This window comes from Phocoena sinus, chromosome 14 (genome assembly GCF_008692025.1).
Source record: "Phocoena sinus isolate mPhoSin1 chromosome 14, mPhoSin1.pri, whole genome shotgun sequence".
Taxonomy (NCBI): Eukaryota; Metazoa; Chordata; class Mammalia; order Artiodactyla; family Phocoenidae; genus Phocoena; species Phocoena sinus.
In genome coordinates, this window is record NC_045776.1 from 72,732,902 (window position 1) to 72,758,154 (window position 25,253).

Consider the following 25,253-nt stretch of genomic DNA (forward strand, 5'->3'; position numbering starts at 1 on the left):
GCGCAGGCTTCTCTCTAGTTGTGGCCTGTGGGTTTTCTCTTCTCTAGTTGTGGCACACAGGCTCCAGGGTGCATGGGCTCTGTAGTTTGCGGCACGCAGGCTCTAGTTGAGGTGCGTGAGCTCAGTAGTTGTGGCATGTGGGCTTAGTTGCCCCGCGGCATGTGGGATCTTAGTTCCCTAACCAGGGATAGAACCCGTGTCCCCTGCATTGCAAAGTAGATTCTTTACCACTGGACCACCAGGGAAGTCCCACAGAGAAGACTCAAAAGCATATTGCTAAGTGAAAAAAAAAGCCAATCTGAAAAGTCTACATATTGTATGATTCCAACTATATGACATTCTAGAAAAGGCAAGCCTGTGGAGACAGTGAAAAGACTGGTGGTTGCCAGAGGTTTAGTGGGAGGGAGGGAGGGAGGGAGGGAGGGAGGGAAGAATAGGGGGAACAAAGGGGAATTTTAGGGCAGTGAAACTATTCTGCATGACACTGTGGAAGTAGATACATATCATACATTTGTCAAAACCCATAGAATGTACAACACAAAGAGTGAACCCTAATGTAAACTATGGACTTTAGTTAATAAGAATATACCATTATTGGCTCATCAATTGTACGGAATGTACCATACTAATGCAAGATGTAAATAATAAGGGAAACCTTGTTGGGGAAGAGGGAGTATGTGGGAACTCTCTGTACTTTCCCATCAATTTTTCTGTAAACCTAAAACTGCTCTTAAGGGACTTCCCTGGTGGTCCAGTGGGTAAGACTCTGCACTCCCAACGCAGGGGGCCTGAGTTCCATCCCTGGTCGGGGAACTAGATCCCACATGCCGCAACTAAGAAGCCCACATACCACAATGAAGACCAGGTGCAGCCAAAATAAATAAATATTAAAAAAAAAAACGGCTCTTAAAAAGTAAAGTATTATTTTTGGAAAAAAAAAAACCCTCATGATCAAAGACTGCAAGTGAGCTGATACCTGATAAGCTTACCATGTACCTTACCTCCAATCATCTTTCTTCCTATAATGTCTCTAACAGAGATTTCTCTGCCCCTAAGGATTCTCTTTCTCAGCCGGGAGGAGGCCGTGGGGGATGGGAGAGGGTGCTGAATTTGAGATCATGGACAGAATCATGGGACTATCAGGCAGAACCAGTTGTTCTGAAACCTGGTTTGCCTTCTCGCTCACTCAAGCATTCATTCCACAAACTTTGAGCTTCTCTGAGCTGAGTTCTGCGCTGGACACAGAAAATGGAACTGGCAACAAGCCACAGTCCCTTCCCACAAGGCATTCGCAATCCAGAGGGAGAAGATGACAAGTAAACAGGCAGTGACCATTGTCTGTGCTAAGTGCTAAGACACCGGGAAATTCAGGGGTCTGTGGGAGTGTGGGGCAGGAGTACCTAACCCAGCCTAGGTTTGGTCAAGTGAGACTTACTGAAGGAGGGGACATAGAAGCCAAGCTTCAAACTTAATGAGCAGCAGTTGAGAAGCAGAGATTTTGAAGCAAAGAAGAGCATAGCCCATTGGAAGCTGCAAGCGGTTCAGTGCGTGTGTTTGTGTGTGTGTGTGTGTGTGTGTGTGTGTTGGGAGTATTGCATAGAGGTGAGAAATGGGCTGCAGAGGCAGGTGGGGACCAGTCAGACCTGAGCCTTTGACCCTCTCAGAAGCAGCACCTAAGCAGCCCAGTCAAACCTGGCAATGCCTGCTCCCTGAAGCCTGCACCTGAGGCAGATGACATGTCCTGGGGAGACTCACCAAGTCTCTTTTGAACACACTTGGTAGAAGGAGCAGTCCTATAATTACCGTGGTGATAATTAGAGGAACTTCCATTGCCTCTTTCAACAAATATTTCACAAGCTGTGGCCCTCCCACCTGTGTGGTGGTTGGGCGTCAGTGGGGGGAACCAGGCACCCCTCCCGGGGGGAGCCTGTGCCTGTGTCTCCTGCCAAGCACACCTGACTCCCCGGCTGAGGCCCAGAGGTGCCATAGATACCACCTGGGACTGCTCCAGCCTGGAGCTGAGTGCTGCTGGCAGAGGGACTGAAAGTCACTCTCCAAGTACCCCAGGCTGGGTGGCCTCCAGCCAGTGGACAGACTTGAGATTTATTTCAGCCTGGCCTTCTCCAGGGGACTTCAAGCCTGCAGAGGTCCTGACCAGGACCTGGAGGTGCCTTCTACATCTGGGCAACCTTAGCCTGAGACACTTAAGCCACCAGTTTCTGGGCTCACACTCCATCTGCCTGGACCACGCACATAGGCTTTCCATGGCCTGGATACCTCCCAGCCCTGCCAAATGCTGTTTGGCTTCTTATACGGTCTGCCTTCACATGTCTTCCCAAGAGATGCTTGGAGGGCCTCTGGTTTACACGGAGAGAAGAAAACCTTACTTCTCATTTCAGACCCCATACCTTCACCCAGACCCCTTCTCCCTCCTTTCTTCCACCAGATTTTTCTCGGTGCAAAAAATGGTCCCTTTGCTTCTGGGAAGGCCTTGACTTTCTTTCCTCAGCACCTCCTGTTCCATCCCTCCAATACCAAGTTTGCGCTTGGCTTTGCCTTCTCTGACTCACTGGGAACGAAAGCCCAGGTGAATTGCCCAGGGCCTCAGTGTGTCTTTTTGTTTCATTAGTGACATGTCTGGTCTGTTTTGTTCTTAGCTCTCCAGGGAAGGAGACTCTGCACCTCCCAAAGCCATTTGTGCCAATAGTTTCTGGCCTTTCTCATGGGGCCTGAAGCCTCACCCATTTCAGACTCAGAATGACTGTATATCACATTCAAGCGTAGAGTTGACATTCTGTAAGAGCACCTGGAAAAGCTGTAAGAACTAAATGAAATAAAAAATTTAGGCTCTTTGCTTTCCTGTCTCCCATGATATCTCCACATCCAGCGCCATTTAGAGCTGGGCAGATATTTGCAGGCTGGTACCTTTCTGTGAATGGGCAGGGGAGTGGCCCTTGGTGATCTGGTATATTCTTGGGGCCCTGCCTCTAACCCTCTGGGGAAACCTTGATCTTATCATCTTAACCTTTTCCAGGGCTCTCTGGTGGAGCTTCAGGAAACACATTGAACCTGACTGGAGGGTCCTAGCCCCTCCCTGGCAGTGGGGGAAGGAGGAAGGAGAGATGGCTTCTGAAGGAAAAGTGTACTTGGTTTTCTCATGGAAGGGTTCCCCCTGGGGAATGGGCAAGTGGCAGATGTATGGGCAATGGCTAACTGATCCATTTGGAGATAGATTCAGGGCGTGGTGTTCCCTGGCGTTCCGTGGTGTAAGGCTGGGCAGGTCTTGGGAAACTGGAGCAGCGCTAGATCCTGGCCTGAAATTGGTCCAGCTGCAGAGCATCTTGAGTATGCTGGTTTCAGGTGTGCCAGCTCTGCTCCCTGTGGAGAATGGGGGTCTGGGAAGTCTAGTGTGTCTGTTGCCCAGGCACGCTTCTAAAACCTGGAGCTGCACTGCTCATTTTCATTCGTGAACATAGTAAGTGGCAGGGAGGCTTAGCTAGGCCCTTCAAATTCTGGCCTCAGAGCACTTTTTCAGTCTCTCAACACTCTCCAGCAGGAATCATCCATCCCTCTCCTGGATCCAAGCTCACTCCAAGCCTTCACATCTTTGGGCCTTTCCTCATGTCATTCTTTTTCTATAATGTCATTTCTCCTAGTAAGCCGCTCACTCTTTCAGACTGCCTCATCAGGTCCTGGAAAAGTATTCCGCGGTGCCCCTGGGCTCAGTTCATCTCTGCCTCCTCTCTCCTCCTAAGCCCCAGATTCATTCTGTCGGTCTCTGGGTCTAGCTCTATTAAGTTTACTTCTTTGCCTGCCTCCAGTCCTCCAGATGGGCTGTTCCCTGAGATTTGCTCTTGCGTGGTCAGCTCCTCCTCATCCTCAGATGTCACCTCCTCCACCAGGCCTTCCTTCACCATCCTATAGAAACTAGTCCCCACCCCTGCACACTCTTTGTCCCATTACCTTGTGTTATAATCTTCATAAAACTTAGCAGCATCTGAAATGATCGTCACTTATTTGTCAGCTTGGGTTATCTATGTCGTTTCCTCTAGAATGTAAGCTCTCAGAGGGCAGAGACCCAGCAGAATGAATTGATACATAGTTGGCACCCAGTAAATATCTGCTGACTGACTATAGGCAAGTGTGGCGTATTCGACTTGGCCCCAGAGGACTTGGCACAGAGTCTGGGCGCAATAAAAGCTGGCTGCGTGGAATATTTGCCAAACGAATGAATGAACCAACGAACATACGAACGAAGGCATGCAGCGTTCCGCCTGCTGACTGCCAAGTTGACTGACAGCTGGGAACCCACGGCCAGCAGACTCTTGATTGATGGGTGACAGCTGAGTGGCATCCAACAGACGCGCATCGGGGCCCCTGATTGGCTAGCTGCAGCAGCCCCTCAGAAAGGGTAAGGGGAGGGGGGGTCCCAGGCGACCGCTCCGCGTTGGGAGGGTGCGGCACCAAGCGGCGGGAGGCGGCCGAACAGTCAGAAGCCGAGAGAGCAACTGTCGCCTCGAACTAAGGAACCGACGTCTCCGCGCATGGGCCCGGCGCGAGGGGCGGGGCGCGCGCATCACGTGAGCGTGTTTTGGACACGTGACCCGCGCAGGGCCAAGGCTCGCCCCCGCCCCCTCCTCACCTCCCCTTCGCGGGTGTGAGCGGAGCGGCCTCGGCTCACCGCTTAGCGCCCCCCTCAGCCGCTGCCGCCGCCGCCGCCTCCGCCTCCGCCCGCTGGCCATGTCCTCCGGCCGCCGCCGCCGCCGCACGAGCGCGGGGCTCCCGCGGCCCAGCGCGCAGTGAGAGCGGGGCCCTCTTGCCGTTCGCCCGCCCCGGGGCCCCCTTGTTCTCAGCGCCGCCGCCGCCGCCATGTTGGGTTCAGAGCTGCAGCGGAGCCGCCGCCGCCGCCGCCGGTGAGGGAGGCCGAGAGCGGAGCCCGCCCCGCCCCGGGGCCCAGGGAGCGGGGCCGCCTCGGAGCCCGGCCTCTCCCCGCCAGCCGCCTTCCCGGCCCGCCCGCCCGCGGTGTGAACGAGCGAGCGAGCGCCGGGCCGCGGCCGCGCCTTCCGTTCCCGGCCTCAGCGAGCCCGCCGTCCGTTCGTTCCCCCGCCGCCGGGCCCGGTCATATCCTGCCGCGGAGCCCTCCAGAGTCAGCGCCATGGCGGAGCAGACCTACTCGTGGTGAGTGCGGGGCTCCGGGAGACCGGGGCGCGGCGAGGGTGGGGGTCGGGGCGCCGGCGAGGCCAGCCCGGGGGGAAGAGGAGAAGGAACAGGTGCCTGTTGGGGGGGCCGCGGGATAGGGGTGCACGCCCCCCTCACCCCCACCGAAGGGGGCGGCAGGCGCTCGGGGAAGGCGTTAAGCGGCCAGGGACCCAGCGTCCGAGGAGGGGGTTGGAGGAGGAGGAGGCCTCCGCGGCGGATGTCATCTGGTCATGGGCGGAGCAGGTGATGGGGAAGGGGAGCTTGACTCCGGGGTGGGAAGCCCACGGAAGGGAAGTGGATTAACGCGGGCACCCCGGAACTGGCCTGAGGGGGTGGCTGATGGGCAGGAGCAATGGAAAAGGTGGAGAGGGGTGGGCTGGGGCAAAGGTGGGCCACGCAGCTGAGAGGCATCTTCTGAGAACAGGTGATAAGAGGCCGAACTTGGAAGTTGTGAGAGAGGAGGAGCCACCTCTACTGGGGCTGCTGCTTAGCCTTGGGATGGGGAGTGAATGGAGAGTTGGTGAGGTGGGCAGAGGCCCAGGTGTGAGCGGAGGAAAGCTGCGGAAGGAGAGAGTCTTGGGAACCCTGGAGGGACACCCTGGTGAAGAGGTTGGAAGGGGAGACTGTTTGGATAACTAGATTCTGGACAGGAAGTCATTGGTGACTGTGGGGCCTGGGCAGAATCTTTGTAAGGGTTGGTATCCTGTTCTGTAGAATATGAAGTGGCCCGGTGCCCTGGGTCACATGTGGGGATGGAGGATCTACAAGTTATGTCCATTTTAATGGGACTTTTTAAAGTTATAAAATATCTTGTTAAGGACTGAGAAGCGTACTATGTAGTTTATGGAATGAGAACATACCTGTCTTGAGAAGGGAGTGCTGCGGTTTGGGGAAAGGGGGATGAGACACCTCCCTTTAGCAGGCAGAGGTAGAATATTTGCAGGAGGGAGTTGAAGGAATGGCGATAGTATCATTGAGGAGTGGAGTGGGGAGGAAGCAAGAAATGGGATGATGGTAGGTGCAGGGATGGAAAATCTGGTTGCAGTCTAGAGCGATTGTTAGAAGATGGTTTACTCTGTGAAGCCAATGTGGTTTGGGATAGAACTCTAGAGGCTTTCCCTTCTTAGAAAAGAGCATAGTAGAGTGGGAAGAGCATGGCGTTTAGAGTTGGTTTGGATGTCGGGTTCACCACTTAACTCGCTTTACAACTAGACAAGATAGTAAGTTTTCCATTCTTTTCTCCTTACCTATAAAATAGGGGGATTACCTTTTTCATAAACTGTAAGGATTAAATGAATAACTTTACAAAGCACAGGGTAAACTGTAAGGTGCCATGTTTTAGTATATTGTAATTATCTTAGGGAAACAGCAAAGAAATGGGTAATATCTGAAAATAAGGAATGGCCTTGGGTAGAAGGCTTTAACTGAGTGGATGATTTGTGGTGGTTGGGGTTATGAGAAGTCAGGAACTCATTGTGTCTTCACATAGGGGAAGAGGATTGGTGATTGAAGACAGTAATTCAAAAGGGAACTTCAGTGATGTATATACAATCTCAAAAAGAAGATAACTGAGAGATTGAGAGAAAGCAATGCTAAAGCAAGAATTAAAATCTTAGTGAACAGTTGTGACAACATATGTATTTTTAAAAGACGTTTAAACTACTTTGTTTTGAGCAACAGTGAGCTGCCTCTCCGTAGCAGGTGATTCGGAACACAGGATTAGAATGTTTCTAAAGAATTAGAGCTTTCTTATGGACAGAATAAGAAAGGAAGTGAAGGTGCCCCTGCGTGCCTTGTGCTAACTCACTCATCTTGAGCGTCTTAACACTCTGGCCCAGCTGAGAGTCCTGATGACGATCCTTCTGTTTGTACTGTGCTGTAGAGAGGCCGTGGATGGTTCAAAGAGTAAGCACAGTGGCCAAGAATTGGGGATAATGAGAGTGTTTTACTAGGTAGGTTGGCCACACACTGTGTGATGTTGGATGGCTCTGCTACTTAAAGGAGGGTTGTTTAGTGAAGTTTGACAGTTTATAAGATTTATCCTCCTGAAATACTTCCTTCAATCTCAGGTCCCTCAATCTCAGGTCCCTTAGTTTGCTTTACAGGTAAAGAAAGAAGCTTCTTGAAATCAGAATGCTTAGCTCCTCACCTTTAGCATGTTTTGAGATGGAGAAAGTTTTTACAGCATCTTGGAAGAGGGTGGTGTATGGAGGGAAAGGATTGGGAAGCCAGGCAGCTTTCTTCCTGAGTAGTTCTTCCCAGGTCAACCAGGCAATAATATAAAGAACTATCCATGTGACATTTAATATATACACCTCCTTGATTCTCACAAGTCCCTGAGGTAGGTGATCTTTCCCTATTTTATAGAGGAGGAAACTTAGGCTCAGGAGCCCAAATCATTTGTCCCAGATACTTCAACTGTGGTGCTTTTTCTTGTTGTTGTTGTTGTGGCATGAATTCTCCATGACTTTATTCATTCTCATTGAAGTGTAAGTATGGAAAGGGTATGCCCAAAGTACATGTAAACCGTTTTGGATTGTCTGTCATTTTGCAGTGTCTTTGTCACTGTTCCCTTGGTTTGATCAACAATCAAGAGTTGATTTTTTTGAAAATAGGTTTGCACTTTATTTGTATGTGGTCTTTAGGAAAATCAACCTTGTGGAGACTACTGTGGTGGTATGGATATGTCTGAGGTGGAGTCAGTGAAGAAGGTAGGAACATATGAAAATAGGTTCCTTTAGGATTTTTGTGGAGTAAGACATGTAAATTATAAAACAGGATTGGCCATGAGTTGATTATTGTTGAATCTCAGTGGTGAGTCCAATTATTCTGTATACTTTTACATGTTAAACATTTTCATAATAGATTAAAAAAAAAACCGCTACACAGAAAGAAGTTCATGCTGTTCTCTAGTTTCTTGTGCCTGCTTTTTTCCTAGCAAATTCTATCAAAGTTCTGTTACCCAGCTGTGAAGCATTTTCTGACCACCCCAACTGAAAGTAAGCTCTTTGTGGTTTTTTTAAATTTATTTATTTTTGGCCGCGTTGGGCCTTCGTTGCTGTGCATGGGCTTTCTATAGTTGCGGCGAGCCGGGGCCACTCTTTGTTGTGGTGCGCGGGCTTCTCATTGCGGTGGTTTCTCTTGTTGCAGAGCACGGAACTCTAGGTGCGCAGGCTTCAGTAGTTGTGGCTCGAGGGCTCTAGAGCACAGGCTCGGTAGTTGTGGCGCACGGGCTTAGTTGCTCCGCGGCCTGTGGGATCTTGCCGGACCAGGGATTGAACCCGCCTCCTCTTCATTGGCAGGCGGATTCTTAACCACTGCACCACCAGGGAAGTCCCAGCTCTTTGTTTTTGACACTTGTTTTGTCTGCCTCACTTCTTCCTTTTCAAGTGTAAATACCTAGTCTCCTCACTGGATGGTAAGTTTTTTGAGGGTAAGGATGCAGTTACACTAACCTTTGTCCTCCTCTAGTGCCTAGCACATTGTCTTGCCCATAGCTCCTGCTTAGTAAATACTGAACAATTGAATATGATAGGTTTTCAGTGTGGTTCGTCCTTTGTTGAAAGAATATTGAGTGTAAGAGGAAGCTACAGATAGATGAGTGTTTGTAATACATATACTTACAAAAGAGAGCTTTTGGTAACTTAGTTTCCTGGTGTCTCAGTGTTGTAAGAGTGAAGGGTACCATCCCTTAATAGTTTTAAATAAAAGCGATTGACAGAAGAAATTAAAATAATTGGTAGTAACACCACAGTCTTTATCACGGGTCACGATTAACCACAAGATTCTGCTTGTATCCTTTTTATTCATAAAAACTGAGGAAATAAAAGCATGCATATGAAAACACACATTGAAGGTGCAAAGTAGACTTTTATTAATTTGAGAGAAACACCTTGCTCAATGTATATTTATGAGCAGTTGTTTTAGCGTAAGTTCTGTGAGAAATAGTACCTTCTCTCTTCTTGGAGTCAGTGCAGTACTTGTATATACTTGCACTTGAATCTTGGTAAAAATTACTTATATTAGGGTGAATGTTGCTGTGTAGGGGGAAAAGGAAGTCAGTCCATGTGAACCTCATTCACATGAATTTCATTACCAAAGTAGTATCATCATAATTTATTGTGTGTTTTCTGTGTGCTGGGGCTTTACAATCATTGCTCAGTAAGGAAACTGAGGCTCAGAGAGTGTAAGTGACTTGCCCAAAGATATAAATAGAAAAACGGTTCAAAGTCAAGACTGTTGCACACCAAGACTCCAACACTGAATCTGTCTGCTTCCTTGTCCACAGTCACTACTCTAAGCCATCCCTCTTTTGCTTGAGTTCCTTGTTAGCCTCCTCACTGGTTCCCTCCATTCTCCGCACAGTGGCCATCCATTCTCCTGAGTAGTCTTCTGACAGCCTAACTCAGGTCATGTCAGTCCTCTGTTTAAAACTCTTTAATGGCTTTTGGCCACATTTAGAATAAAATCCAAATTCATTAGTGGGGCTCTTCATGGCCTCATTTTGTATGTGTTTTTGAGGGATGACAGATAGTAAACAAACTACAGGTTACACAGAGGTAAAAGTTTTTCTCTTTTGGTGCTCTGTCCAGTGCTTGGCATATAATAGGTGGTTTGGCAAGTATTTACTGAACAGTGAATGAACATGCCTCCCCCTGGGCTGCCTGTCTGAAGATCTGTTCTAAGGACTGCATTATATTGAGATGATATGTTGTGTGACAGTGAACATTGTCAATGTCAGGTATTTGCAAATAATGCTAAACTGGAGAATGAAAAGCAAAGCAGATCTCTAGAATGAATGGAAGTTATATCTGGTTTTGGATTTCTGTTATGTATCACTGTATCTGTTATGATCATATCTGATTGTCTTGTGATCATTGCATCTGGTGAAAGTTTTTCAGAGAGAAACTATTTACTTGAAAATGTGTGTCTAGCATTATAGACTTTAGATTTGCTTATTATTTTTAAAACATGTTTTGCCTGTAAAGTGCTATGATAGTAATGTTTTGGGGACTTCCTGGTGGCGTGGTTGAGAATCCGCTTTCCAATGCAGGGGACATGGGTTCGATCCCTGGTCGGGGAACTAGATCCCACATGCATGCCACAACTAAGAGTTTGCATGCTGCAACTAAGGAGTCCTTCTGCCACAACTAAGACCTGGCGCAACCAAAATAAGTAAATTTAAAAAAAAAAGATAATAATGTTTTGGCAATACATGATTCAAGCTAAAATTACCCAAAGATAAGACCATGAATTTGTATTGAAATAACCTTCCTCAATGTTTCTTATGTTTCCTCAGCATTGGGGATCTGGGGACTTGGTAACCATATCAGCCTGTAATTTATCAAGTAGTACTACGAATTAAAATGCCTAATGTTCATGCATTTCTCAAAATAGATTTCTGTGATCATTTATTTTAGAGATAATAAATGCCATTGAATTGAGGTGTTATGTAGTTCTGTATAATTGTATTTTACTTCAACATTAATAACTTATTTAGTTTTCATCATGCTTACCTGTTTCATCAAAGCATCTCATGAAAAATCAAGGATGCCCTAAGAAGAAAACGTCTAATGAAGTGCTGTTTTAGTTGGCTACATTAGTACCTGAAACTTTATGTGATTGCTGTCCTTGACAATAGAGCCAGAAGTATAATTTTATTTTCAAAATTCTATATTTTCTGGAGTTTAATGGTTCCTTCTTAGGAGTTAAAGGAAAAGAGTGGTTTTATTTGTTGTATGTATAAATCAAGAAACGTTTGCAACTTTGAGTTTCTATAGCATATTTTCTAATCCTCACTTAAAGAGTTAGAGGCAGAGTTCTCCTTTTCTGGAATTTTAACCTCTTAGATGTCTAGAGGGGCTCCATGTGACCAAATTCAGTTTTACAGGGAAAATCTACAGTTAGTTCCCATGATGCTCACAATGAATTACCTCTCAGATTTTGTTAGTAGATCTCATTAGGGCCACAGCTTAAAATAAATCAGACCCACTCATTTGCTGTGATAAGACTAGATTGAGCTCCTATGAAAAAGTTAGGTTTGAAAATACTTTTAAGGCATTAGACCGTTGAATATGTAGCAGCCAAATAGAGACCTAAGAGAAAATCCCATTTCTTGATTGGTCCGGTTCACCCTAACTTGGTAAGAAAACTTGATAATCTGTTTTGGAGTTCCAGGTTTGATAATGAAGAACCACTAAAGGATTTTTTAAAAATGCACTAAAGTAGAGGTGTGTTTTAATTGCTTTTTACATGTTTATAAATTATACTGAATATAAGGGATCACTCAAAGTATTCAGTTCTGTCAGTACCACTCATTAAATTTTATTTGATATCCTAAGATAGGATCTAATTCTGTTCTGATTTATTTTTTTTCTTTTCCTTTCTATTTTTAAAATTAATTTATTTTTGGCTGTGTTGGGTCTTCGTTGCTGTGCGCGGGCTTCCTCTAGTTGCGGCGAGCGGGGGCTACTCTTCGTTGCAGTGCATGGGCTTCTCCTTGCAGTGGCTTCTCTTGTTGTGGAGCATGGGCTTTAGGTGCGTGGACTTCAGTTGTTGCAGCACGTGAGCTCATTAGTTGTGGCCCACAGGTCCTAGAGCATAGGCTCAGTAGTTGTGGCACATGGGCTTAGTTGCTCCGCGGCCTGTGGGATCTTCACGGACCAGGGATTGAACCCATGTCTCCTGCATTGGCAGGTGGATTCTTAACCACTGTACCACCAGCAGAGTCCCATGTTCTGGTTTCTTTAAATTGAGAAGTCTTTAGTTTGAAGGTGATTTTCATCTCTGAGTAACTGTGGCCTAGTCTTGTCTTAGTCCCAGTGTTGAATTTTGTACAATGGTTATTATGCCTGTCATACTCCACAGGGTTGCTCTAAGGATTCAGTGAGGTAATATATGTGAAAATGCTTTGAAAATTGCTACATGCAATATAGAAGCAAGTTATTTGTTCTCTACATTTTTAGACCCAGACCAGTTCCAGGCAGAGTTCCTCACTGCAGATAAGATTTTTCTTTTTTTTTTTAATATTAAAAAAAATTGAAGTGTAGTTGATTTACAACATTATGTTAGTTTCCGCTCTACAACATAGTGATTCAGTATTTTTTAGAGATTATATTCCATTTAAAGTTGTTGCAAAATATTGGCTTTATTACCTGTGCTCTGCAGTATATCCTTGTAGCTTATTTATTTTATGCATAGTAGCTTGTACTTCTTAATCCCCTATCCCTATTTTTCCCCTCCCCCACAAAAAAGATTTTTCTTGTTTCACAATTTAAACAGCATTTAAACTTTGAGATATCCTAGTAAGAATTCTATGGAGATGTTTGAATAATGCCATATAAAAAGAAATAGAAATATTAGTTTGCAAGTTGTCATTGATCTCTGTTGTTGCCTTTGAAATGTGTTATAAGGTCATCTCCGTTTAGTCACAAGCTTCATAGTCCAGTGCTGCTTACCACAAAACAAGAAAAATTGTGACTTGAATAAAGGCTAAAATTTTTCGTAATAACTGTATTTTGATCTTTTGAAGGCAGTTTCCCTCATAATCGTGGATAATCCTAGTCATTGTCTCGTTTTTGTTTTGTTTTTAAATGCACAGGAAAATTTTCTACCTTAAAATGCCTGAGGAGGGGCTGTTAGTGGTGGGTTATCTGTTTTTCTTACTGCACACCAAGTCTGCCAGGCACGCTCACTTCCCTTTATCTGAGGGCTTCAGGCTTGGGCTTCACTCTTGACCTAAATAAGACATGTGTATCAAAGTTTTGTTAATTGTTTCTTCAACCTGGTTATACACACATTTTGGCCTAAGTACAGTGCTTGACCTTTTGTTATTTCCTTGTCTTAATTTTTGCCCAGAATTGTCTAGCTTGACCTTCCAAACTTGACTAAATCTTCACGCCTTGCCTGACAGCCTTAACTTTTAAACCTTTGACTGTACACTCTGATTTTATAAATGCCCAGAAATTTACATTCATTTCTCGAAAGTGCTTGCAAAAATACTACCGTTAGAAGTAAAAGCTAGTTTTAGAGAGTGAATGCTCTTACTTATGCTACTGATTAGCACAAGCACTGATACCTTAAAAATATTAAGGCCTAATATCTTAAAAAGCATTTTCAAACCTAACTTCATAGGGTTCAATCTAGTCTTATTACAGGAATACATCCTGGGACCACAGCTAGGTTAGCTAAAGATAGTTAAGGATTTGAGATGAGGTCAGTTAACCAAGAGGGAGAGTGTAGAGAGGACAGAATGGAGGACTAGAGTTGAGGCCTGGGAAACTCACAGTTGAGAAATGGGAGGAAGAGGAGGAGTCAAGGGAAGCTCCATCAGAGGTAGGATAATTAGGAAAGTGCAATCAATGGTGATTAAAGAAAAGGCACAGAGAATTTTTAGGGGCAGTAGTGTAAAAAGCTTCAGGATTCAAAGAGAATGAAGAAAAAACAGGCTATTGACTTTGCAAAGGAAGTCATTACTGAAAGTGCTCTAATAAAGATCAGAGGAGTGAGGGTGAAACGCAGATTAGGGATGGGTAGTGAAGAAATAAAGGTGTCCTTTGGGTACTGGCCATTTGTTTGAGAGATGGGATGTGAAAGACATAAGGAAGGAGGATGGTTGATATAGACAGCAGAGTCATAAGGATCTTTTGTTTTTATTTATTTTATATAAGGGAGAGAACTGTGTATTTGAAGCCAAGGAGGAGAAATTGATCTTGGAAAGAAATTGGTTTTTTACTGTAGTTTAAGTTTTAGAGATTTCTACTTTTTTTTTTTTAAGTCCTGGATTTCAGTTAGGAGTTGTGAAGAGGACTCGATGGGGAATGAATGCTATGTAGTGTACATTCAGTCTTTGTTTCTTTTGATCTTTACATTGTCACTAGTTTGGATTGTATTACATTTGCATTCTTAGGGCTTTTTTAATTGCCTACAGTATAAAATCCAATCTTCAGTCTGCTTTTCAAAATAATCTGGCCTTGTAACCCTACTTTTCTTTAAAAATTTGTTATTTCAGCCAAACTGGATTACTCGCTGTTTCCCCTTTTCTTTAAGCTGGCTGGTATACCTGGTTAGCCTTTCTCCCAAGCCTCTGAAATATGTGAGTCCTACCTGTCTTTTCAAGGTCCAGCTGAAATGCTGTCCTCTTGTTACAGAGCCTTCTGATTGGCCCAGGAGAAATATTCTTCTGATGCCTGTAGTTCTTTATCTGATCCTGTCAGATGGCAGTGCTTTTACGGTTTTCTGACCTTGTATTGAATGTATTTATGTGGCTCTTTTCCCATGTTGGCAGTGAACTTTGTAAAGGTAGGATCAAAGGCATTAATTTCGTGGTTTAACGACCTATATGCATAATAGAGACTCAGATTTTTAAATTTATTTATTTATTTATTTATTTTTGGCTGCATTGGGTCTTCGTTGCTGAGTGCGAGCTTTCTGTAGTTGGGGTGAGCGGGGGCTACTCTTCGTTGCAGTGCATGGGCTTTTCATTGCAGTGGCTTCTCTTGTTGTGGAGCATGGACTCTAGGCGCATGGGCTTCAGTAATTGTGGCTTGCAGGCTCCAGAACACAGGCTCAGTAGTTGTGGCTTGCAGGTTCATTAGTTGTGGTGCACGGGCTTAGTTGCTCCGCGGCATGTGGGATCTTCCCGGACCAGGGCTCGAACCCGTGTCCCCTGCATTGGCAGGCGGATTCTTAACCACTGTGCCACCAGGGAAGTCCCTTTTTTTTTGTTTGTTTTATAGAATGAATACTTTCGAGGTGAAGTTTGTCAGGTGCAGGATTTTAGAATAGAATGTCTCCTTAAAAATAAAATGACAGGGCACATAGAAGAGAGAAAATAATAACTTGCATAACGTCTCATTCCTCTTTGAAGAAAATACAAAAGTAAAATTGTTACTGTTAAATTGGGTCATGTGTTGTGGCCAGATTCCCCTAACTTCTTAATATCCATACAGCACCTAGAGAATGAAAGTGGCTCAGCCTGGGAACTGAACTCCTAAGGGAGACATTTACAAAGGACCACAGGCCCTTTAGAGTAGTCATCTCCATTTATCTCCAGTCTTCTTCAGCTGCCCACAGACTGACTGCTAACTATTTATAATTTATCTCCCAAACAGGTACTGGTTAAATATGTGACATATATGACACCTATGTAAGTGGAGAAGCTCTGCTATTTTGTTTCTGCAATTAGCAAAACAGTTTTAGGGAAATTTTTTTCAAATGAAAATATTTTGCAGGAAACTTCCTTTGAGGTGTGAGGAGAGCTATAAGCTATATGGAAACTAGCTTCGGAAGAATTTAACATTTTCTCTCTTTTGCTTCTATTTAAGAAATTCATATTTTTTTGTATTTAAGCTGTTTAAAAAGTTAACATTTTTAAAAGTAGAAACTTACATTTCATTTTTTTCCTGTTTCTAAAAGACTGTTTTTTGACTCATATTTTTGGTCTCTTGTTTAATAATTAATATTCAGAAAGGGAAATTAAATTTTTTTAAATTTAAATTTTTAAAATTTTTATTGGAGCATAGTTGATTGAAAATGTTGTGTTAGTTTCTGCTGTACAGCAAAGTGAATCAGTTATACGTATACATATATTCACTCTTTTTTAGGTTCTTTTCCCATATAAGTCATTCCAGCGTTTTGAGAAGAGTTCCCTGTGCTATGCAATAGATCCTTATTAGTTATCTATTTTATATATATATTATTGTGTATATGTCAATCCCAATCTCCCAGTTTATCCCTCCCCCACTTCCCCTCTGGTAACCATAAGTTTGTTTTCTATATTTGTGACTCTATTTCTGTTTTGTAAATAAGTTCATTTGTACCATTTTTTTAGATTCCATGTATAAGCGATATCATATATTTGTCAGAAAGGGCAATTTAAAAATATATGGCTTGGTGTGTGCATATTATTTTTGTTTGTTTGTTTTGTTTTTGCGGTACGCGGGCCTCTCACTGTTGTGGCCTCTCCCGTTGCGGAGCACAGGCTTCGGACACGCAGGCTCAGCGGCCATGGCTCACGGGCCCAGCCGCTCCGCGGCATGTGGGATCTTCCCGGACTGGGGCACGAACGCGTGTCCCCTGCATTGGCAGGCGGACTCTCAACCACTGTGCCACCACGGAAGCCCTGGTGTGTGCATATTTTAAATTTCATAGATACAGTAGTGATTCAGTCTTAGGTCAGAATTAAGTAACCTAGTTGGGACTTCCCTGGTGGCGCAGTGGTTAAGAATCTGCCTGTCAATGCAGGGGACACAGGTTCAAGCCCTGGTCCGGGAAGATCCCACTTGCTGCAGAGCAGCTAAGCCCGTGAGCCACAACTACTGAGCCCGAGTGCTGCAACTCCTGAAGCCCGCGTGCCTAGAGCCAGTGCTCCGCAACAAGAGAAGCCAATGCAATGAGAAGCTCGTGTACCGCAACGAAGAGTAGCCCCCACTCGCTGCAACTAGAGAAAGCCCACATGCAGCAACGAAGACCCAACGCAGCCAAATAAATAAATAAATTAATTAAATAACCTAGTCATCTGGAATAGGCATAAACCAGAAGTTTGGGGAATTAGGAGTTTGTTTTTGAACCTTTGCATGCTGCACGATGGTGAAAATAACCTGCAGGCCTAAGGATGATGTATTAGGCTGGTATTCATGGATAGCAGAAATTCTAAAAGCCAAACTAAAGGTTATCAACCAACTTAGAAAAAAGGGAATAACAGGTAACCTCTTCATTCTTTCTCATCTTTGCTCCTGGATGACCCTTCTTTTTGTTCTCTTAGTACACTGCACTTGCCTCTTTCAGTTGTTTGTTTCCTTGTTTATCTCCCCGTAAAGTTTTGAGGACATGAGTTATAGTTTGTTCATGTCTTTATCTTCAGTGGTTTGGTACCTAGTTTATTTAAATTAGTATTATTCTGTCTTTAATTTTTTAAAATAATAATCTTAAAATAATAAAATTAGTAAGATGGAAGAGTATGTAATATCTTAAATTGCTCTCAACCTTTAGTTTAAGAGCTTAAAGGGACAAGCATTAAATATCTTTTGAGATACATAGATCGCTCTCTTAAGCTGAGTAAATGAAACTTTTTATTCAAGGTGCTAAGCTGGACTTACCTTGATAATCACTTTCATTCTTGGAACCTTTTCAAAATACAGTGGGAGAATTGGCTACTGTATTGGTTAACTATTGCCACCATAATACTGCATAACAAATTGCCCCATAACTCAGTGCTTAAAATATCAATTGATCTTCACGTTGGCTGGGACAACTTTGCTTCTTGCTTCAGATCTATAAGTCAGCTGGGTGACTGCTTCATGTGTGTGCATTTTGGAGCCCAGGCTGAATGGGCAGCAGCTACCCAAGGGAAGTTCTTCTCATGACAGTGGTAGAAGCACAAGAGGGCAAGTGGGAACATGCAAGGCTTCTTGAAGCTCAGGCTCAGAACTGGCATACTACCATTTCTGCTTCATTCTTTCGGCCAAAACAAGTCATGTGGTGGAACCCAAAGACAAGGAGCCACAAAACTAAACCTTGCCGTTTTCGTGGGCGGAGCTGCAGAATCACAGGGCTAAGGAGCATATTTGGGGAGGGGTGAGGAATTCGGGCCAGTAATGCAGACAACCATAGTTGAAATTCTCTCTTCCTTTTCATATGGCTAGCTTTCACTTGTTCATTCTGTTCTATCTAAAATGAAGGATTTCATATAGGTCCCTTTCTATAACATTATGGTTTTCATTCTAATGGTTTATGTTTTTAAAATAGCTTTTTTGAGATATAATTCACATACTGTACAACTCACTAATTTAAAATATACAATCCAGTGGTTTTTAGTACATTCACAAAGTTGTGCAACTATCACTACAGTCAATTTTAGAGCATTTTTTCCATCCCAAAGGAAACCCTGTACCTGTTTCGTTTCTCCCTTTTCCCCAGCCCTGGCAGCTGCTAATGTGCTTATGGTTTCTGTGGACTTGTCTATTTCATATAAATGGAGTAATAAAATATGTGGTCTTTTGACTTATTTCACTTCGCATAATGTTTTCAGGGTCCATCATGTTGTAGCATGTATTAGTGCTTCATTCCTTTTTATTGCCAAATATTCAGTTGTATGTATATACCACATTAGTCTATTTATACACATTTGTCCATGGTTGTTTGGGTTTTCACTTTTTGGCTATTATGTATAATAATGTTGCTATGAACATTTATGTAAAAGTTTTTGTGCAGATATGTTTACATTTCTCTTGGGTAGATACCTAGGAATGGAATTGCTGGCTCTTAGGGTTTCTGTGTTTAACATTTTGAAGAACTGCCAAGCTGTTTTCCAGAATGGCTGCACCATTTTGTATTCCCACAGCAATGTCTGAGGGTTCTGATCTCTCCAAATGCCCACCAATTCTTGTCATTGTCCATCTTTTTAATTATAGACATCCTAGTGGGTGTGAGTAGTTTTTGTGTAATATTTATATCTTAGAATTTATAAAAGAGGAAAAAAGCAGTGGTTTTAGAAGGTTAGATCTGTTTGTTCTTAACAGTGTAGTACCAAAGTTGAACCTCAGTTTTAGTTACCTAAAAATCCAGCATTGAGGGAAAAAAATATAATCTTTTGGCTCACAGATTTTTCTTCAGACTACTCCTTGTATTTTTTACATGCTAGAATCATTTAGGAAGAAATTAGCCTCAGATGACTGTTACTTCCCTTTGGGTAAGTGAATGACCAGATTGCTCTGGCAACCTGCTGCATCATCAGTAGTCCTGGGACTGGTTTAATGACTGAAGTTGTTGTGGTTTTGTTGCGGGGGTGGGGGGCTCCATATCTCTTTTTGCCAGGAAGGTACTCACTAGAGGAATTAGTTGTAAAATATGACCTTCTCTGGGGAAGCACTGTCCAGTAGAAATATAATGTGAGGAACATATATAATTTAAAGTTTTCTAGTAGCCACATTAAAAGCAGCAAGTGAAATTAATTTTAATAATGTCATTTAACTCAGTATATCAGAAATATTTATCATATCATTGATTGTATATAATCAATACAAAACTTATTAACGAAATATTTTATGTTATATTTTTAGCACAAAGTCTTCTCAGTTCAGACTAGCCACATTTCAAGAGCTCAGTAGCTACATGTGGCTAGCAGCTACCATATTTTACAGTACAGTCCTGGAGGTCTAAGAGTTTATGATCTAGATTTCTGCTCACATGTATGATGATTGTGTATCATTAGGAAAAACAGATGAGTGCTTTATCAGCCTGTATTTCTGGTTCTTTAATTTTATGTTGTTACTGACCCCTCCCCCCCCCTTTTTTTTTTAATGTGGAAGACAGTCTTTAGAAGGGTACAGAGAGGCAAGCTCCTTACAGGTCAAATTTTTATGGTGAGTAGAGATTAGTTAGCAAGAGGAAGAAAAACATTGGTCTCCCTCATCATTAAGGGTGTATGAGGTTCCATTGTTCTTAGCAAATGAAAGAAATCTGTTGGATCTGCTGTTGTTTGGTTGTAATTCTAATTGTTCTGTATGTTCAGGGTCTGCTTTGGCCTGTTCTTTAGATAGTTATGCACTACTTGTACTGTTTGACCACGCAACTCACTTGGCTAGACAGAAAAAGTTGTAGATTTGATTTCTATAATTAATGAATGAGTTTATGCCTGCTGGGACTCCAGCATAGTAACTAAAGCAGAATAAACAGGATCCTCTCTCTTCCATGAGTTTGCGGTGTTGTTAGAGACTGTTTGGCATTTGCTGGGTTAAATGCCAGCAAATGTAATTAAGACAGTTTTGAGAGAAAGGAGATTTCAGGGTGGGCCATTATATAGACTGTGTGTCCCAATCATTTGATTACTGGAAGGACTGAATTTGGTCAAAAGTGTCTTAATATTTGAGTGCCTTTACTCATAGTGTACATTTTCTTTTTTTTTTTTTTGGCTGCACCTCGCAGCCTGTGGGATCTTAGTTCCCTGACCAGGGATCGAACCTGCGCCCCCTGTGGTGGAACTGCAGAGTCTTAACCACTGGACCACCAGGGAAGTCCCCCATGGAGTACATTTTCTAATTTGCCTCAGTCCCTACCACATTCTGTTCCTGTACACTGAGTCTCTACATCACTAGTTTATATTATTTACCTGGCCCCTAAAGGCAATCAGGTTGTGGCCCCCTGTGATCAGTTCGTTGCCTCAAGGATGGGCTAGGGATAAGGAGATAGCGATCAGTACCCCAGTGATGCTAGATATGGGCACTTGCATATTGAAGACACAAATACTTTCACCAAATTTGACCACTGCATTAAGTATCACTGACAGTCGGATACCTTAATGTTCTAACAAATGTTCCATCGGCCATTGTTCTGGTTTTCTAAGTGTTAACATGCAGTTATTCTAAGTGGAATTCACATGCCTTTGGATTGGGGTCTATGAATGGTATCCTGACCAAGAAAACAAAGATCAGTACTTAATTTACATGGAATAGCCTAATGCACTCATCTTTGAGCTCTTGGCATTTTTGATAGTGTGGACCCAGGGCCCGTTTGTGAGTTTATGTATTTGAATTTGAAGGCCACATGAAATCCTTGTGTATTGTAGGCCCTCAGTGCACAATTGTGGGTTTAAAGAATACTGTGAGTGGTACTATTTTTTTGGGTCAACAGTTTATTTGGTGGCTTTGTTGTGTTTTTGATATACATTATGATATTGATAATTTCCAAATAAAGTTTGTCTCTTGTTCGTTAACTTCATTTTTTGAAATGGGCTTGAAAGCTTTAGCCAAAGAGAGAAATAATAATGTTTTTTAGTTGTTGAGTTTTAAATGCTTTGGTTTGTTGGAGGGATGAAATATTAATTTAAGGGCTATTTTACTTGTTCTCAGCTGAATGCACAGTATGCAAGTGGCTAAGCTTCAAGTTTGTTGGGCCAGTGTGGACAGAATTGGAAGGCTTACTTCTTCTCTGGTCTTGTATACTAAATAATTCCACTCCTCTGGTAGTAAAACCTAATTTAGATCTCTTCTGGTAGTAAAAACACAAGACCTTAACTGATGTGAAGTTAGTTATATGACCTATTTATCACACTTAGTGTAACTCTTCACTTTGCTGCAGGAATGTTTTTGTTTTTGCTTTTGCTTTTTTTCGCCATGCCGCGCGGCTTGCAGGATCTTAGTTCCCCCACCAGGGATTGAACCGGCCCTGGCAGTGAAAGCACCGAGTCCTGACTGCTGGATCGCCAGGGAATTCCCAGGAATGTTTGTGTTTGATTGTGGAGTACTGCCTGAAACCCTTCTCGGGATGTTGGGCAATGCTAATGTATGTACTGTGTTGCCTTTCTTAAAGTGAAAAAATCAGGATTCTGAGACATCTTTAGTTGCAGGAATATCAGATAAGGAATTACGGAACTGTAATACGTGTTTTATTGGTACAGATTTGAAAAATGTAGATAAACAGAAAACGGTAAGAACACTACTCAGAGTCCCACCAACCCACAGAAATCCTTCATTAAATTTGTTGCTTGTCTTTCAGTTCTGTAAAAAAAAATGCATATGCTTGTGACCCCCCCCTTTTTAAAAATTTACACAAAAGTTCACTGACAATCAGAAATCCCAGATAAGGAGTAATTAAAAAATTATAGCTACCTAAAATTTAAATTGCCTAGAAAACTCATGGTAACATTTCATATTATCCTTTGGGGTAGATCTTTTCTTTTTTGCGGTACACGGGCCTCTCACTGTTGTGGCCTCTCCCGTTGCAGAGCACAGGCTCCGGACACACAGGCTCAGCGGCCATGGCTCACGGGCCCAGCCGCTCCGCAGTATGTGGCATCTTCCCGGACTGGGGCACGAACCCATGTCCCCTGCATTGGCAGGCGGACTCTCAGCCACTGTGCCACCAGGGAAGCCCCTGGGGTAGATCATTTTTTACACAAAAATAGGAACAGCTTCATACTGTGTTTTCATTTTTATGTGATGTTTATTATCTACAGAAGAATGTGTTCTGTGTATGTAAGTTATGAAGCATAATCAACACTCAGGAACATCACCAAATAACTAAATAACTATGGGATTACGAATACTCTTGAAGTTCTCTATGTACTCCTTGGTCCCTACTCCTGCCTCTGTCCCCTACCCCTGCAGGGTAACCTCTGTTGTGATTTTGTGTTTACCATTTCTTTGCTTTTTAAAAAAATGAGTTTTACGTTTACTGTGTTTTTATGTTTTACAGTACAACATAATGTTCAGTTTTGCTCTGTTTTTATAAACTTCAGTATTATAAAGATATATATTATCTTTTATAATTTGCTTTTTTCAATAAATATTGTTCCCAAGACTTGTCTGAGTTACGGTACTCATTTCCACTGCTGTATGTTGTTCCATCCTGTGCATATCCCATACTTTATTTATCTATTCTTCTGTTGATGGATATTTCGGCCTCTAGTTTGGGGCTATTGCAAAGAGTTCTGCTGTGAGCATTCTTGTATGTATTCCTGGTGTTTGTGTTCATGGGTTTATACCTAGGGCTAGAATTTATCAGTCTCTTTTATGGCAAGTGCTTTTGTGTCATAAGAAATCCTTTTCTGGCCTGGGGTCTTAAAGATATTCTCCTATATTTTTCTTTAAGTAGGAATGGGTTAGGGTTAATACTTTGCCTTTCACAAACTTAGAATTTAGTCTAAATTGAGATGGCTTTAGATAAGACTAAATTAAGACATCTAGAATAAAGTTAATTTGTCTGTGGGTGAGTTAGGAATCCGGTTGTCCCAGCACCATTTACTGAATAGTCCCATCTTTCCCTAATGATCGTTAATGTCACTTGTTAGACTCTTTCTGGGCAGGTGTGTGTGTGTGTGTGTGTGTGTGTGTATGTAAGTGTAAGGTTAAATGGTAAATAGTATTTTGTTATCTGCTTAATATATCATGAACATCTTTTCATACCATTAATATTTTATAGATCGGTTTTTAGTGCATACAGTAGACCACTGTATTCAACCCCTGTTTATTGTGTTCATTCCTGATTCTACAGCCTCCCTCTACAAGAAAATTTATAACATGTGTTTTCTCTCCATTCTTCTAGAAATATATGCATATAGGCATGTATGTGTATAAGCCTGTTTTTTTATTATTGTAAAATATACAAAACATAGTTTTTCATTTTAACCATTTTTTTTTTTTTTTAAAGTTTATTTATTTATTTTTTGCGGTACGCGGGCCTCTCACTGTTGTGGCCTCTTCCGTTGCGGAGCGCACAGGCTCCGGACGTGCAGGCTCAGCAGCCATGGCTCACGGGCCCAGCTGCTCCGCGGCATGTGGGATCTTCCCGGACCGGGGCACGAACCCGTGTCCCCTGCATCGGCAGGCGGACTCTCAACCACTGCACCACCAGGGAAGCCCTTAACCATTTTTTAAAATAAATTTACTTTATTTTTGGCTGCATCGGGCTGCTGCATGCGGGCTTTCTCTAGTTGCAGCGAGTGGGGGCTGCTCTTCGTTGTGGTGCGCGGGCTTCTCATTGTGGTGGCTTCTCCTGTTGCGGAGCACGGGCTCTAGGTGTGTGGGCTTCAGTAGTTGTGGCTCGTGGGCTCTAGAGCACAGGCTCAGTAGTTGTGCACGGGCTTAGTTGCTCCGTGGCATGTGGGATCTTCCTGGACCAGGGCACGAACCCATGTCCCCTGCATCGGCAGGCAGACTCTCAACCACTGCGCCACCAGGGAAGCCCTCTTAAAGACTTTGCTTTCAAATTTTTTGGATGCATACTCAAGTGGGATTGCTAGGTCGTATGGTAATTCTCTGTTTAATTTTTTGAGAAGTTACACCATTTTTCATAGTAGCTGTACCATTTTACAGTCCCACCAGCAATGCACAAGGGTTCCAGTTTCTCCATATCTTCTCTAACACTTGTTATTTTCTGGTTTTTTGTTTGTTTGTTTGGTTGTTTTTTTAAAAATAATAGCTGTCCAGATGGGTGTGAAGTGGTATCTACTGTGGTTTTGATTTGCATTTTCCTGATGACTGTTGATGTTGAGCATCTTTTTATGTGCTTATTTGGCTATTTGTATATGTTTGGAGAAGTGTGTATTCAAGTTCTTTGTCCATTTTTTATTCCGGTTGTTCAGTTTTGTTGTTGAGTTGTGGGAGTTCTTTACATATTCTGGATATCAATCCCTTCTCAGTTGTATGATTTGCAAATATTTTTTCCCATTCCATAGGTTGCCTTTTCATTCTGTTAATAGTATCCATTGGTGCACAAAAGTTTTGAATTTTGATGAGGTCTCAATTTATTTTTCCTTTTGTTTCCATGCTTTTGGTATCATATCTAAGAAATCTTGCTAAATCCAAAGTCATGAAGCTTTTTCATATGTTTTCTTCTAAGAGTTTTATTGTTTTGGCTTTTTACACTTTGATCTTTTTTTTTTTTTTTTTTTTTTTTTTTGCGGTATGCGGGCCTCTCACTGTTGTGGCCTCTCCTGTCGCAGAGCACAGGCTCTGGACGTGCAGGCTCAGCGGCCATGGCTCACGGGCCCAGCTGCTCCACGGCATGTGGGATCTTCCTGGTCCGGGGCACGAACCCGTGTCCCCTGCATCGGCAGGCAGACTCTCAACCACTACGCCACCAGGGAAGCCCTGATCTGTTTTGAGTCCATTTTTGTAGGTGGTAGTAAGCGTTCAACTTCATTCTTTTGTGTAATGCCTTTTTAACAGAATGATAGCATACTATACACTATGATGCTGTATCTTGTTTTTTCCACTTAATAGTGTATCTCAGCCCCACTAACTTGTTTCCTTTTGTTCTATACTCTAGTATTCAGTTGAAAGGTGTGAGTCAATACATAGGAGAGCTTTTGGGTATGACTTTAATAGTTAAATTAAAAGAAAATCAAATAGGAATGTTAAGCCCAGGAATGACCACTGAAAGGAAAGGACAAAAGTGAGGAGAGAGGGAGTGTATGGGAATAAGTATCATCAACTTTTGTTCTCAGGAGGACAAATTGCAGTATTGTTGAAAATTTATCATGTACATTTGTTAACACTCTCTGTGTGTATAACCTACCCTTAAGTCAAGTCCTCTGAAGTTTAAGTATTGTTTCC

At 42.9% G+C, this 25,253-nt stretch overlaps 1 protein-coding gene across 2 annotated transcripts in view; it reads left to right on the forward strand.

Annotated features, from left to right (window-relative positions):
- Nucleotides 1-4,639: 4,639 nt before the first annotated feature.
- The window catches only part of SPPL3 (signal peptide peptidase like 3), a 117,938-nt gene continuing 97,324 nt past the window's right edge, over nucleotides 4,640-25,253 (forward strand). For both annotated transcript variants that reach the window (XM_032602489.1, XM_032602490.1), the window contains exon 1: nucleotides 4,640-5,178. In XM_032602489.1, the coding sequence (XP_032458380.1) occupies nucleotides 5,156-5,178 (23 nt within the window). In that variant the 5' untranslated portion in view covers nucleotides 4,640-5,155. The remainder of the gene's footprint in view (nucleotides 5,179-25,253) is intronic.